This window comes from Aptenodytes forsteri, unplaced genomic scaffold (genome assembly GCF_000699145.1).
Source record: "Aptenodytes forsteri isolate BGI_AS27 unplaced genomic scaffold, ASM69914v1 Scaffold46, whole genome shotgun sequence".
Classification (NCBI taxonomy): Eukaryota; Metazoa; Chordata; class Aves; order Sphenisciformes; family Spheniscidae; genus Aptenodytes; species Aptenodytes forsteri.
This window is the reverse complement of record NW_008794774.1, coordinates 5,783,028-5,800,527: the sequence shown is the minus strand read 5'-3', so window position 1 is coordinate 5,800,527 and position 17,500 is coordinate 5,783,028. Positions and strand designations below refer to the sequence as shown.

Here is a 17,500-nt window from a genome sequence, read left to right as displayed (position 1 = left end):
GTCAGGAATTAGTTTCAGTAACTGAAATTATCCCAATCTATAAAACAAAATTTACAGCAGCACACTTTGAACAGGATATCTGCCTCTTGTTATGCTGTATCATTAACAAGAAATAGAAAACTAAACCACAAAAGTGGACTTTAAATATTCATATTGCAATATTAAGTATACTGGACAAAATCTAGAACCACTAAAATAAATGAGTTACCCTCTCCAACTACTTTTTTACCATTTATATTTCAATCAAAATCAGTATTTTAAAGACTGTACTATATAAGCCTAATAAACTGAAATCACTGAAATACTGATGTTAGAAAACCAGTAAGTCACACTTTGATAATAAGACTTGAATGATTTTTGCATGGAAACAACGGATGCAGTTTTTCTTGAAACATTTTATTTATGTTTTTCTCATATAAATCTTTCTAAACTCAAATTTTTATTCTAGTTACAAATCTGCATTTTCTTTTTCTAATAAGCTTAAGTTACATCCATGTGCGATTTCTTTGTTTTACTGGTATTTTCTATTCTGACTGCTTTTAAAAACTTCATGAGAAGTTAAGATACTGTTATAAAAGTGCAAGTGAATTCTGTATTGGGTAGAATGCACATACCTGTCAGATGCTACAGTTACAAATAAAAACATTTAAATGTCTGTTAATTACTGTTCTTTGATCAGATATCATCTCTTAATACTGTCTTTGATGTCTACACACATTTGACAAGCAGGAGTCAAGACAGAAATGACTGCCTCAGTTCAGTAAACATATTTAAATACTTGCCATTCACATGAGTAATAGTTATGGTATACTAACTGTATGACTAAATGTATGGTATACATCTCAGAGCTAAAAATTAACACCAATAATGAAACAGAACCAAAACAACAATTACATGAGATGAAATTAATCAAATCCCACAGCCTTGTGTTTTGAAAACCATTTAAAATGTTTTTGTTCTGTTCTTTTTTACTGTGCAGTGTGAGCATAGCTATAACTAAAGTCTTCCAAATTCCAAGATGCCTAATCTCGCTGACCAGAGAGAAGGTATGTGAGAGCTGCTGAATGCACACATACTAAGATTTAAATAGAAATTTACTGTAAAGCAGATTCAAATACTTCATCGCATACATTACCAGAATAGTCAAAATAAAATCAACCAAAAGTTTGCCCTCACCTACACAAGTGCCACACTGACTAGAATAAGATTACATTAAAAAAAGGCATATTTTACCCTTAATGAAAGAAAACTGAGATATTCTTGCTAATAAAGCTAATAATATGAAGTTCATTTTTGCCTGACTACAATGTGATTTCAACAGCAAGAAAAGTTCAAATCCAGGAAAAAGTATGTGCTAACATATGCAACACTGATGTATAATCTTCCTGGCTAGTGAAATCCTGAAGAAGATCTATTAATGCTGTCTACAGACTGTTAGCATGTCCCACAGGACGAACTTTCAGCAAGGCATGAATCTGAACATGCTCAAGAAATCAGTACTTTACAGCAGAAATACAACTGTCATTTAAACCAACTTCTTTTTTTTATGAAGGATTGTTTTAAAAAATGGTAATAGGGAAAACTAGTAGATGCCTACATTGCTTTGGTGTCCTGTTAATCAAGCCTCTATTCCAAATCCATCCTGTTCTACTGATGTTGTAGTCAAGAGACAGCAAAATGATTAGGAGGTTCTCTTAATCACGTTTAACTTCAGAACTTCAGAAAGAATTCTGATTATCTAACAGGTAACAGAAATAATGATGGGTAATCACTATTTTCCCCTGCAGAAACCTCAGCTGTGAAACCACACAATAATCATTACCTTTCTAACACTTATGCAAGACAGTAAAGTTGGTAATGGGAAATTCAGCTGTCATCAAAATGCAGCCAACAATGAGCATTATGACAGATTCCCAAAAGGCATACTCCAGCCTTTCAACCAGAGCAAGACTGCATGTCAACAAAATTTCGGATATTTGCTATAGCAGAATGGAAGAATATTAGTCAAGAGAAAATATTAAGCATGTTAAGCACATAAGCACATACTGCTTAACATCTTGGTTCTCCTACAAACCTAGCAACTATGGATGCTACCTATACACATTTCCTTCCCTATGAGGCTGCTTCAGTTAACACTAATCATTTGTCCCATCACAGCCTGGTTTAAGATTAATTTACTGAAAAATGAAGGTTCATACACTGCATTTAGCTTAATATATTACATTCGTTATGATAAGTTGTCTGCTTTTGCATTTCTGCTTTTTACCATGTCTTCTCCACTAGCATTGGTAAGTATCTGACTGAGCTTGTGACAGATCACATAAATGTTCAACAGATATATTTCTGCAGAAGATAAGACTGAACCTACGTTCACTAACAAAACAGCAAATTCTCTGAAGAGTCATGACAAGTACACTTCTTCAAATACACTGGGAACAGGGAGAGTGCCACAGACTTTAAAAGGCTGAGATAGGATCAAAATGGAAACATAGCAGAAGGCCAACAGAAGGCCACAGGAAAGTAATTATTTGCACCCATGTTCACCATTAAGTAATTTAGGACTGCTTCATATTTGGATCCTAATTTATATGGAGCACACTGGTTAATGTACTTCAAGATCAGACTCCACTAGAAGGAGACATAGAATAGATCAACAAAAGAAATCGTAACAATTCACCCACACTGGTTGTGATTCATTTAAAACATCCAAAGGAAATAAAGTATAAAATTGAATCACGAATTTTAAATTGTCACTAGTTTCTAAAATAGTCTTACTTTCAACCTCAGAAATTTCCTAAAGTTCTTCTAAGAAGTAAACAAAATTGATTCTAGTGAAATCGTCTACTTGGATTTGAAACGTATTTCAGCAAAGCTCCACACTAGGAGCTCTTAAAGAAACCCAACTGCTGTATTTTAAGGGGAGAAAAAAATCTTACAGTTAAAGAATTGCTTTAATTACGAGAAATAAATGATAACAATAAATGCTTAATTTACTCAGTGAGAAAGAGTCACCGGTGGTGTCCCACATGTTCAAAAAATATAGAAAAGTAGGAGGTCAGTGTAGTAACAAAATTTTCTAATACTTCTAAGCTATTCAGGATAATAAAGACAAAAGCCAATGCCAAATATTTGCACCAGATCCACATGGGATACAGCATGACGGTAAATAAACTGTCACACAATATGCAGGTTAGACAATATAGGTGTTCTACATGGAGGAAAGCATTCTAAAATCACTTCACAAAGACAACAAAGGCCTCCTTAACCTCAGGAAATATAACCCATAGATATAATAAAAGCTTTTATGATTAAAAAATTGCATAGTCTGACAAAATAAACTGCAAAAAACTCTTCAGAGCAATACAAGATGATGAAAGCAGAATGATGTATCCAGAAATACAATCTGAGCATTCAAAAACCATGATCCAAAGCTGTGTTTAGAGCAGAAACAGCTTGAGACTAATTTTATATTTATAACTTGTAAAAAAATCCACCAAAGCCTTCTAAAAGAAAAAACCCAATTATTTCTAAGATTCAGAAAAAGGTCAAGAATGTATCAAGAGGTAAACACCCCACAAGAAAGACTTAAAAGAATGTGTTTTATCATTTGTGAAACAAAATTATGAAATCATTAGATTAAGGGGAACTTTAAAAACCATACAAAATACAGATTAAGAATCTTATGATAAACACTTAAGTAAGAATCTGGATAAAGTTAGAACATTAACTCTGCAATGACCATCATCAACACATCCAGGAGATACTGCATTCTGTGATTTTTCTGTTTTACAGCAGATTACTACTTAAACAAATTTCAAGGAATTAAACACCATGGGTTTTTTTTAATATTCAACCTCCTTTGGGCTCATGAATATAATCCTTGATTACAGATCTACCTTACCTACTCACGCTAAGTGAAGTTTTGCATTTAACGGGCATTATCACCTTAACTATTTTCCCTTCTCTGCTTAATCAAGGGAAAGAATGCTAGTAAAACTGAAATGCATAAGCACATCTCATTGACAAATCTATGGAAGAAACTAAGCAACAGATTTTACAAAACCATTGTGGGTAGATCATTTCACAGCCTTTCAAACTCACTTTAAGACATAAATTAGCCTTTGGAAAATATCAGGGGTATAAGTGTAAGGTCTGGCACACTTGTAAATTTGGAGGCCTGTTAGTGAGAGTTACGGTTTTATTATAAGAGTTCTAAATGGCAACATTAAAGCCAAATATTTCTCCCCACCATAATACTTTCTTTAGATCTATGATCTAAAGTTTAGTTGCGTGGTCAGGAACAATGAAACAAATCAGGACCAATACATTTCATTTCCACAGAGGAAATGCAGAAACGTCACAATTTTTTCTACGAATTTGTTTCCAGGAACAAAATCACTTTGGTTTTATTTTTACTTTCGGTGCCTTTGTTTAGAGAATATAAATAAGAGTCTTGCTGAATACTGATACCATTTCTCAGGTTTTTTGCCAGGAGAGATTTAATTGTGAAGTACCTTCTATTAGCAATAGCAGAAATAGTTACACTACTGCAGCAGCATAATTGCACAGTTTTTCTTTAAAAAAAACCCTGCAATTTCCTTTAAAACTGTCAGGTACAGAAGCTTAATTTAAAACAAGAAGAAACAACTTTTATTATTCTAGAAGTGGACTCACCTGTACTTCACATTTTGGAGAAGAATTCTCATGTAATGCATTTAAAGCATCATGAGCCTTCTGAAGTTGCTCTTGTAGCTGACAAATCTTTTGATCTTTTCTAAGCAACTGATCCTGAAGAGAGGCACAGTTTCGCTGCAGTTGAATTTCACTTGTTTTAACAGTTTCAAAACACGAAGTCAATTCGTTATAAAGCTATGAGAGGGGAGAAGAGAAATAACAGGATTAAAAATAACTTCAATGCAGATAGCCATATAAATACAGGAGGAGAGAAAATATAATTTAAGTAACTTGTACACAAAGACCACCCTCTCTTTTTCACGTTTTGACATTTCTTTCACACTTCTCGTCCTCCTGCTTCGCTCTATACTTTTGAAGATAGTGATTGTAACAATCACTGAAACTTTAAGTTTGAAAGACATTTTTCCAGAAAAACACAACTTACATTAGCATATTATCAGTTTCAGTTGCTTTTTTATGGCATTTATGAATAGAAATGGACACTTAAAAATGAGGATTTATTTTACTTCTTGAACAGTTTATACCAAATACAGAAAATACAAAAGAAAAAAAAATCTCTTATAGAGAATAGGCAAAAAATTGAAACATCTATCCTGGCAATGAAATTAAAGGAGCAAGAATACCAAATACCATCCTTGCCTTTTATAGAATAGTTTGATTTTTCAAAACTAACATTTTTAATATAGCTTGGATAGCAATACAGTGAATCCACTAATGCCTACTGCATTTTGTATGAAGTATAAAATGGTTGTTTAAATAATTATTCTGTGGGAATTTTTTTGACATTAACTATAAAACACTGAGATTATATTAGAAGTTCTTATCCCTGGCTGTTGCTCAACTGTTCTTGCTGCAACCAGAATATTGTATATATTCTGCAATCACTTTAGAAGGGATTCCATACAAACAAAGAATTTCTAGAACTACACCTAAGTAATAACTAGCAGTACATGCCGTCTAACTGACAAAGAGAACTTATTTTGCAAGAATAAGAGAACTTAATAACCACCCCACCCCTCCATTTTTACCTTTCTTTTTCAATATAAACATCTGAAAACTGTTTAAAACAAAATCAGCTTTTTATTAAAAAAATATAAAAACTAGTTCGAAAAATAAACCTGTAGTTGAATAAACAACAGTACAGATTCTGAAGGAAATACATGACTCTACAGCTTTATGACCTAAGCATACATTCCTCTCTCTCTTCATTTCAGTCCTTCATTCCTTTGATTGTCTTTTTTTCTCAAAATAAACAATATTCCCTCCGACTATTTATTCTACCATAAAATAATCTGTAGAAGGCATGTACTTCCGCAGCTGACAGTTTTCTTTGGATAATCCATTTCTGCTATTCCATCCAAAAGAAAGTAACTAAATATGAAAATCAGAATTTCCAAATCTATCAATAATGTTTTTAAGTACTAGGAACTGACACAAGTCATTTTACTTGTAAAAACATTATTTTACTCTTTACTTTACTCTTTGTCTTGTCAGCTATACTTAAATGATACACTTCTTTCTACCTTCCATCTGCTTAAATAGCTTAGAAGTTAAAGCCTCTGAAAAACAATCACAACTTTTAGATTTGGAAACAGTCTACATAACACTTTGTGAGAAATGTGGAAACAATAATCTCCCTTCCTTTCCTTCTTCCTAGCACTTTCTACTCCCATGGGCTGTCAAAATCCACTTAGGACAAAGTAAATTACTTCTTGCCTACTTCCAAAGCAGATCAGAGATCATGTCTCCCAGGCAAAATTAATTCAAAGTCCAGATAGACTGATATTTCAAATGACTCTGAGTCTTAAAAATTAAACTTTTACATTGAAATTTCTGTGCCTACTGAATGTTATTTATTTATTTAAGAAAGCTTACATAATCTCTAGAAATGCAAGTTCAAGATTAGCCAATTTCTTATGGAAATCAGTAAGTATCTCACAGGAAAATAAACAGTTCATTCATTAAAAACATGCATTTTTAGGTAATGTCCTTCCAAACAAATGGAACATCAACACATAGTTACTTCCAGCTATAACTATATAAGCTCATTAGCTAGATCATACTGGTATGACAATTTGCTGGTTTTATGACTAGCAGCACTTAAGTGGTCGTAATTATAGTATCTGAAAGGTAACATCCTAGTAAGATGAATGGAGAACATCAAAAATACGATGCTTTTCCTAGCTGGCAGCCATATCCCCTAATGTAGCTAATGGGTATTTTTGGTAGTCAGCATTTGTCAAGACAAGACAAATAGCATGTCTTTTTACTTGCATAAACTTTTCCAACCTTTCCTGCTTTGAAAACAGCAATAACAAAACACATATTTCAAGTATAAAAGTAGCTATGTGCAAAAAACACATTCACACCATTCATCTTTTTACACTCAGGTTTATATATTTTTTTAAACAACAACAATGTACTAGTTTATAGGACTCAGTTGTTTTTTTTTTTAAGGTATTTAACATTAGGAAATTTCAAAAATGAGAATTATCTGTATGAAAAGAAATAGTTTTATCTACTGTCCACAGATAACTAGAACAGCTTCCAAATTCCCATTTGGCTCCCTATCTTCTCATTTATGGCCATGCACTGTTTTGTGGATTAAATATATGCTTAATGTTTATTTGGGATTATTTTGGGGTTTTCTGCTCATTTCTGACCCTGTGTTAGAAGAGGCAGTACATTTAATCACACTGCAGTAAGCACATTCCAGAACATACAGAATTGCACAACATGGTGAAACAGGTCTATCGTTAATAAAGATACAGAAAGTCACGTGTAGAGAGACAAGACTTAAAATGGAGATCAGAGGACTAGAGATGGAACATTGAGTAGAAAATCCAAAAGAAAGACAAAAATATTGTAAATTATTTATCTCACAACTAGTAAGCTTCACAGAAAAGAGAAGTGAAATCTTGACTGTACATAAGTGAGTGGTTATACCTTACATGAATGTCAACAAGACATGAGATTTACCCAGGAAATTGTTTAATTCCCAAGAAGAGATATAAAAACATATTTATGTTTACAAGATAGAAAGAAAAAAGAAAATATTTAAAATCATTCTTTATACATTTTATGACATTTGGTAGTTGGGGAAAAAAAAAGGCAACAGCCAGCAACACAAGACTGTGCTCTGCAAAAACTGTTGCACTGACTGTATTTTGAGAATCTCTTTCTAATGCCTTAGAGCTGTCCTTTCTCTGACAGGCACCACAGACTGTTACAGGTGAAGATACTTAAAAACAAATAAAAAAAAAAATTAAAAGTATCTGAAATCAGTACACTGTAATAAATTTAGTCTATATGACACAAAAGCATTATTTATCAGGAAGGAAGGAAGAGTAAATTAGCTGAATTACAAAAAATAAAGTATCCCCTATTTCTCAGCTACCTTAACAATTTCCTATATTGATTTAACTGATTTTACCAGAAAACACTTTTTGCTAGATCTTTGAAGAGTTACTTAAAACAGAAAACTTCATTAGAACAATAGGTGTCCTTAATGTCATCAAGTAAGTAACCTAAAAATGCCAGACCAAAGCTATGACTTCCAGGACAACCAAAAGATATGACCCTAACATTATACAAGTGTGTAGGATTTATTTTAAACTAGGTTTAAACTGCTCCTGTGTACTGAATGCCAATTAACAGCTGGGACACATTTTCCAGTTCCAAAATAATTTCCATTTCCATAATCCAAAAGGCATTTAGTTAATGCTCGCATAGACTTTTTCATTATATCAACTAAAGCACAGAAAGTGGGGACATCCGGGAGATTTCCTTCAAAGGTATACTCCTGTGGGAAACTAACACTAAGGTAGATCCATCCATTAAAATGCAACAGTAGCCAATTACATACACTGGGTGTAAAACAAATATTCTCCCACATTAAATGTTTTATCTAAATGCTCACACCCTAAAAAACAGTATATTACAGAGACCTGAGTAAATGAACCCAAACATACAGTAATATTGAACATATAGTAATGACACAAATGGAAAAAAGTTAGTCTAAATTAAGACACAGTAAAACTGTAAGGCAAGCTATTCCAGCACCATCACAGAAATCCACATTAGAAGATCATGCTGCTTATGAGAATTTGAAAAGAACAAGGGCAGAAATCAGCTGGAGAAGCTCTAGGGTGAAACTGAAGAGGCACTCCAGAGAGACTATATACAGCACATTCATGGTGTTTAGTTTCAAAATGGAAAAGCAGAGGTAGAGTGATTTTTTAAGATGAGAGACCATGAAGCTTACTTATGATACAAGAGAAAAATGTCAGACAGAAGTGAGAGGTTAAGAAGAAAAACAAAAGAAAGTACTGAATGGATGTAAGCAACATCAGACAACGTGCAAGCAAGAGTCACTAGTATAAGCTAAAAGAGAAGACATGCTTTCCTCAACTTTATGGTACTATATGATTGCAAATACGACGGTTGCTCTGAAACCATGTAAATGGGTAATTTAGCAATATACCATCTCCAAAATAACAGAAGAGAACATAAAGGAAAAGGACATTTCAGTCTTTTTGATTAGTGTTTTTACTGCAAAAATTCAAACTGATCAGTCTGCCTACTTCAATGAATGCAGTATTTCCTGTTTCCTAACTAATTCCCCACCCCACCCCCCACTAATGTAGCCTTCCAGCATTCATCCATCTAATCAGTTTTGTGCAACTCCTTGTGTTGATACAGCTAGCTAATGGTGGGGTTTGTGGATTGCTTTTTTGAATATATAAAAATTTTGACACATTTCTCCCAGAAAGACTGTGTTTATCAGCAACACCTTCTCTATGAAATGCTACCAAACCCTATTTAGATTTCTTCTCTCTATATAGTGTACTGTCAGAGAACATTCAGCAGGCTTGTGAAGAACACCAGTCCTAGTTAATGCACAAAAATGTTATTAAGTCATACTGCAAACAGTATCATTTAAAATCCTCCACTGTGGGACCAATATGATTATACACAAATTCAGATATATTTAAATCTTATAATTCTAACTCAGATCAAAATTGGCATTACTCAAAAAAACATTTAAGATTAAGTAAGCTTAATCTTCAGATTTTTCATCCTTTCTTGATGTACAACTCCTATTGCACTGTCTCACCAGTTTACATAATTTCTTTCATCTACAGGTCTCATATTGTAAAAAAATACACTATCATTGCCAGAAACATTAAGACAATGGTTTGCAAACATTAGTGACAGATTTAGAATCATAGATTTTTTGCTTTTTTTTTCCAAATATTTAAGCATTATGCAGATACCAATCTAGAGCATTACACACAGGAACTATAGCACACTAAGAACATCAGTACAGGGTTTTTCAAGGATGAAAATCATCACCTGTGAGTGCAGAGTTTAACATCACCCTGAGAGAACCAAAGTCTACCCAGGATTTCTTCAGCTATAACCTATGGGCACGTCTGATGGCAAAATCTACTTGCTATCATGTGACCAACTGTACTGGTGTTTGGTATACAAGAAATAGACTAACCTAATTAACACACTTCCCAACAATGGAAAACAGTATCAAAGCTTGAACTAAAGTGTGCGGTAATCTTTATTAAAGACCTGAGCTTCTCGCAGCTTTCACAGACGAAGTGGACTACAAAGATGGTGATTCACTTATCACTGATGTGGACTTCAGCATATTTGACTGGACAGTTAGTTTCTCTCAGCTCTTACCATATGTGAAAGAACTTATGTTTTTCATTCCAATTTTAGGGGGAACCTGCATTGTTACTACCATTTACACATCTATATGGTTTTAGTTTTTATTTTGTGAATTTAATGCTGTTTACATAAAAATAAACACATTTATGTGATTTTTAACTGTGCTTAAAGGTTGTTGCAGTTGCAAAAAAGATTGGAAGTGGTAAAATTTAACCTTAGGATGGCAAAGCCAGTAACTTGACATTCTGATTACAATTTCTCAGGCTTGAAGGAAAGCAAACTATCTCCACACACTGACACCATGAGAAGGACTAGCAAAGGCAACAGCAGACACAAAATTAACCACATCTGAAAATATATCTGATGCTATCCTATTTTTATCTACTTTCTGGTACACTTGATGCAGACTTCTGCAATACCTCATAATTGAAAATTCTTACTGTGTTTTCCAATTATGCCAAAAATCTAACTATTGAGCAATGCTTTTCTTCATCACAGACATGTACTGTACCACTATCCACAGTATTTCCCATTTATTGTTCCAGGAGCCACATTCTAGGACACTAATTACGATTTCCTAGTTAATGACAAATAATGGTATTTCCACTTCACTAAAAGGGCCTTCCACTAAGAGATTTTTAATCAGTATGATTAACAAGGAACCTAAAGGCCACATCAGATCAAGGGAAAGTACTACATTATAAAAACAAAGGCCCTAAATTGTAAATTTCAGAAAACTGTGATAAGCTGGCTAAAGGAGTTCAGAATCTCTTCTTGTCTTATTATCCCTAGTATTGATTGAAGTCTCTCCACCTTGAAATTGTTGGTGAGGACAAATCTATTGAGTCTCATTAAATCCAGCACAGGAATGAAGTCCCCGGAGCATTTGGGACCACTAAAACAGATGCTATACATTTTAGAAAAATATTCCCTATCCTTGAGAATGAGAACTACAGCTGCAGTATGAAATAGGTATCAATTTGTTTCCATAAATGCTCTAACGTAAAGGAGTTATTGTAGAACACAGCACCCTTAAAATTTGTACTTAAAGAAAAAAAAAGGTAGCAGTATGACAAGTCAATGCAACTTGATAAAACAGATTACAGATCTTCACACATGTATGCTGCCCACTTCAGCTAGACTTGGAAGAGAATTTGTGGTCCTCAATGGATTTACACATAATCCTGTGCAAGTTCATGACCTTGATCTGGTTTATCAGAAATGGTTTTTCTTTTATTCAGTCTATTGTTTCGTACTACACATTAACACCAGCACAAAGAGCGGTTCTTCCTAAATGGTAGACTGTTAAGATGAACTTGGAACATGTGAGCCAACCACATTGCCTGAGCTATAGCATATACTGCCTATCTGACCACTAACGGAGAGGTCATTGATCTTGCTGTGAGGGACAATATATCATAGGAGGTACACACTGATAGGCTCAATGCCATTCGCAGCAGTAGGAAAATATTCCTTTGTGAATGTATCTATGGAACAGCTGACACATCCTTATCTAGCTATTGCAGCCCGCATATTATTAATGCGTGGAAAACAAACACAACACACATTTGTCTGCAATAGTTTGCCTTTCTCATTCAATGGAAAAATAGGCATTTGCATTATTTTTATAGGTGCTGAGTTTTCCAAAGGCCTGCTGTGACTTCAGTAGGACTGCGTACCTTGTGATTTGAAAAATGCATGTTACTTTGAAGCAATTACAGTTGGGTATTTTATACAGTTGTTCTAATCAGAAGTATAGAACAGGATTGTCATGATAAAGGAAATCCTTTTTGCCTCCAAAGTTCTCTCAACTCAATTTGCCACAAACATGATTAGATCTATTCTACTCTGACTTAGAGACCGTAACTTTTTTTTAATATATACTTTTTTTTAAAACATATTTTTATGAAAAAACAAAAAGTACATATTTTTTCCAGGTGCATTAGATATTTTGATATTTTACAAAAGACAGTTTATCATTTCCACAATAGTAATTTGTCAGAATATTTGAGTTAGCTTTTGCTGGTTTAAGAGGCAAACCTCACTCCTCCATGTTGGAAAAATATTGAATTCAACACCTCTAAACCAGCAAATTTTAGGGTCATCTGTGAGTTGAAGTATTTGGCAGCTACCAAACAAAAAGAGCTAATCTTCAAAACCACACTATTGTTGTTCTTGCTGTATGATCAGCTAAGCAGAAGTCTTAAGTCCTGCTAAAACAGACCAAGAACTGTGAACCAGCTTTCTGAAACAATCCTGAATTTTGAGCCAAGCCCAGTTTAGAAGCAGCTTGACCCTATAAGCTATGTAAGTATACCCATCAATTTTCCATAATACATAAGTAACTTATAATAGCAAAATTACTTTTCATAGGACAGGTTAAACTCTTTCTGAAACTGAAGTAATACCAGCAAAATCACTATTATGCAAGGCAAATTGACCTTTATAAAGAGTTTTGTCATGCTTTAAAACAGCCTCATGAAAACCCAGTTTTATTTTCTTTCATATGTTGTAGAACTATTCTGCAAGAATATTGTCTTATAAACACTGATGAAGAGAGTTCATATTATCTTCACTTGTGCCAATTTTTTTTTTTTTTTGAGTGACTCAAAGGATCCATTTAACACCTATAAAACCATTGACTGGAGAATGAAACATGAAGGAAATACCACCTCCTGATACCTACATTCTAGGTTGTTTGTTTTTTTTTTAAATTCTATAATTTACTTTGTCTTGCCCCAAATAGGTAGAACTCCCCCTGCCTTGTACATGTTCTGAACAACTTTGATGGAAGTCTACGTGTAGCTTTGCTGGGCTACTACTGTAGTGAATAAAAGACTCAATGTCTATCATCACTGCAGTCAATGATAAACTTGTGCAGAGTTAAGTACACAAGAACGTGCTGGGCACTATGTGCTATAAAATGTTAACCAAACACATCTTTAGAAACCCAGTACTGATTCTGGTTTGACTTAGGCCCAGCTTCTTAATTTTATCACAAACTGCATACTCTAAGTAAGATGATAAAGGGAAACACCTATTTTTTGAAAAAGCACTGACAGTACACCATTTGAGAAAACAGTTCCAAGACTGGTAGAAGGTACGTGAAAGTTGTCTATGCAACTTCTTCCTTGTCTTCTTCCTTCTCAATGTTTCTAAAAAGGAAGGAAACATATCTTCTGTATTTCTTACAGACTGTAAATACATCCATATAATTTGTTACACACAAAAGGAGAAGTTCTGAGTAGCGCACATTACAGCTCTTCAGGGTTAGCATTTTTCCTGGCATTCATCAAAAATACCATTCTGTTCTGTAAATGTAAAAATTAGTTAAAAATTTCTGAATTAGTTATCCATTTTAAAAGCTATTACGGCAACAATTTTTCCAGTTAATTTTGATAGAGCAGGTTTTTGCATCTTAAACCAGTAAATTTGTTTCAGATTCATATAAATACATTATTTACAAGTGAAAGGAATTTCTTTTCCTAAATTATCAAAAACAAATTGGAGAATTTAGTAATTGAAAGCTCTAGGAGAAGAAGAAAAAGAAAAACATAGATAAAAAAAAAATACATAAAGGAATTTATATGCTTGGCAATTCACTCCTATTTTTCTTCAGATGCAACTAAATCTTAATTTTTAAGGCTCATCAATTCAATGTAAGCAAGGGGCTTATTTTGGTAACAATAAAGATCCAAAGATCTAAAGGATGCAACACTACACAGTGCTTTGATTACTCTGTCCGTTGGTATTGTACAGATGGATATTAAAATGAACCCTGTGATCATAAAGCAGAACGACATACTTTTTCATATGATGTTGCTTCAGCTGTGTGAGCATCTTCTTGGTCTTTCAGTACTTTTTGTGTATCAGTATTGAGAGCCTGAAGCTGCTTTATCAGCTCAGCCTGCTGTGCTGTATGTTTAATGTTTTGTCTGTAAAGATTCTGCATCTCCTGTAACTCCTTCCTGTGCAAAACAAGCAATAAAGAGAAATTAAGAAAAAGAACAATGACCTCCATTAAACAATTGTGTTCAAATAATTTTATTGTAGATAATGAGCTTCCTATTTTCATTTATTTTTCTGTCAATTGCCTTATAAACACCAGAAGTTACATATAAAATGTTTATCACATACTTTTGTGAAATATCTACAAAACAGTTAAGTTTCAAAATTGAATGCCTTTTAATTTCCCTCTAATGCTCTAACTGCTCTAAAATAAATGGATTTTCACTACTGCATCAACACTTTCTAATCAATATTCAGTTAACTCTTTAGCAGTAAGTGTCAAAATGTAAAATATTTAGAACGCATGGACTGTAAAATAACTTTAATCTTTTTTTTTTTAACTAGAACCATCAGAAAAAAGATACAAGTTTTTCTTAACTTGCAAAGTATGTGTAATGCAAATCTCTTTTCTGAAATGCATCTACTCCCTAGACACACGAAGTATGTCTCCTGATAAATTACTTTTTGTCTGCAGGTACAGCATACTGCAACAACCATAAGCAAAGTAAGTAAACTTCAGTGTGTATTATATAACAATAAAAGCTCTATAACCACAATAATAGGAATCATGTTGTAACATAACCATAGGATAGATCTAGTATAATCAGTCTGCTTGAGAATTTTACTGTACTGCTGATAGATCTTATAAATTAAGGCGGAAACGAAGAATCAGTAACTCCTACTTATTAAAAACAATGATTAAAAACTTGGAATATTTTCTGTAACACATGTTAATAGTTCAGATGACTCCATTAATCCCTTTTTTAATATTTTCTACTTAATTCCCTGTTTAATTCACAAGCACAGTTCACACTAGTATTACATACAGATACTGAAATATAAGTTCATCACTCCAACTAATTTTCTTCCTTACTTCCTCAAAGAATTTTCTTGGTGACCTCCAACACATATGTGACTTCTCTGTGCCTAGAATTATCATTAACAAGAGTTATCATTACATTTTTATGATACTGGTGGAGATGTCCAGTCAAAGATTAGCATACAAAGGTAAGCAGCAATACCAACTTTGTTGTGTTTTCCTGAGAAATCGCAGAATGACAAAGAAAGCATTTTAAGGGAACTTTCCAAAAACCATTTCTTAAGACCTGTGCCACAACTTAGTATGTTGATTATTCACTACAGGTTCAACATCTGAATAATTACATAAAAATTGAAATTACATATACCACAATAGCACAGTCAGACAACAATGTTGTTAAAAAAGCACTGATTAAAAAAGCCTGTTCACAGACCAATACAGGAGAACACTTAAGGACATGCTTACTTAACAGTATTTAAATCCTACAGTTCTCAATGAGGTGTAAAATAGCTCCTCAAAATTAACAATGGTAGAGGTACATTAAGGACTCTTTATGTAACAAAACCAAAGTACAACTGCAGTATGTACTTCATATGTACTAATTTAATTCTCCTCACAAGCACAGCAGCAGAAATAAGGACACAGTGATATATTAGCACTTTCCGACACCCTGTACAACAGGCTTCCAAACAAGCACTTGCTTCATTTCCCTGACTGTGTGTATATACTAGAAAATGACACATCTTTGCACTGCAGTTACAACACAGACTATATTAATTTTACACAGGTTCTCCAATCAGATCTTCATTTTGTTGTGGAAGGGAAAAACATGGGATAACGTTGAATCCTCAAATACTGTTGGATATGTTGGTAGTAACTGTTGCCAAGACCACTCTGCTATATTGCTGCTCTTTAATTTGTATGCAAACATCAATTCAGTTATCTGTGTCTGTCACCTGAGAATGCACAGTATTATATGTTCTCTAATGGTCTGCCCACAAAGTGTATTAAGGTCAATGGGAATCTTTTTTGTTGACTTTATCAGGCTTTGAGTCATAGCCTAAAGGGGAGGGAATGGAGGGGGGGGGCGGGGAAGCTAAACCTTGCAGCCACCCAAGAATTGCAACACAGTCAGAACACGTTAACTTCTGTGCTAATGTTAAATTCAAGGATTTTTGAATATAAGGAAACTCACAGTTCCATTACACCACATTTTAAAAATCAAACTTTATTTCTTCATGCACATATCCTAACTTGCTTTATTTTTCTTTTTTGAGTAAAAAGTTATACAAACCAAAATAGTTGCAATCTGAAAAATTCTTGAGCCACGGAAATACACAACCACTGTATTTAACTTGCAGTTGTGTGTTACAGCTGCTTTTATCCTCTTTAGTGAATGAAGTACTATTTTCACATTGTAAATCCACAAGGGGAACCTTCTTTTATTTCATTTTTACACAGGAAGGAGATGATGTCCAATCTTACCAGGAATTATTCAGCATCAGTGGTGCAATACAAATAAATTCACAGAATGAAGCACCTTTGATAACAGAAAGGCCAACTTGGTGAGGGGAGCTGTAAACTAGGAATGGCAGGCAACAGAGATGTTGACCAAGCAACAAGTGAGGGAACTGTGGCCTGGGCTGGCAAGCAAAGGGCACAGGCTGGTGTGGACAGGAAAGACCTTGTGATGAACAATACAAGGCTCAGGGAGGACCACCTCAAGTGTATGCACATAAATAAGGGAGTGCTGACAGGACATCTGTATGGTAGAGGTTCTTAAGACTCTTCCTGGGAAATAAGCACAACTGGGTGCCCATCTGAAGTTGCTGTTCAAATGCACACAGCATGTCCCCATTGAGGATGACAGGAGGAATTAGAGAGCTGTCTGCAGTTGCAGGGCTCATTGGGTTCAAGGAGACAAGGTGGGATAACTCACATGACCGCAGTGCTGCCATGCACGGATACAGGCTCTTTAGGAAGGACAGGCTGGGATGGCAAGAAGTTGCCCTTTAAGTGAAAGAGTATCATAGAATCATAGAATAGTTTGGGTTGGAAGGGACCTGTAAAGGTCATCTAGTCCAACCCCCCTGCCGTGGGCAGGGACATTTTCAACTAGATCAGGTTGCTCAGAGCCCCGTCCAACCTGACCTTGAATGTTTCCAGGGATGGGGCATCCACCACCTCTCTGGGCAACCTGTGCCAGTGCTTCACCACCCTCAGCGTAAAAAATTTCTTCCTTATATCTAGTCTAAATCTACCCCCCTTTAGTTTAAAGCCATTCCCCCTTGT

General features: G+C 34.4%; 1 protein-coding gene across 1 annotated transcript in view; it reads right to left on the bottom strand.

Moving 5' to 3' along the window:
• CNTLN (centlein) overlaps positions 1-17,500 on the bottom strand; it is a 217,583-nt gene that overhangs the window by 125,758 nt on the left and 74,325 nt on the right. Inside the window, exons 7-8 of the mRNA XM_019470756.1 lie at positions 14,186-14,348; positions 4,675-4,869 (exon numbers count right to left, since the gene is read on the bottom strand). Of these exons, the coding sequence (XP_019326301.1) occupies positions 4,675-4,869; positions 14,186-14,348 (358 nt within the window). The remainder of the gene's footprint in view (positions 1-4,674; positions 4,870-14,185; positions 14,349-17,500) is intronic.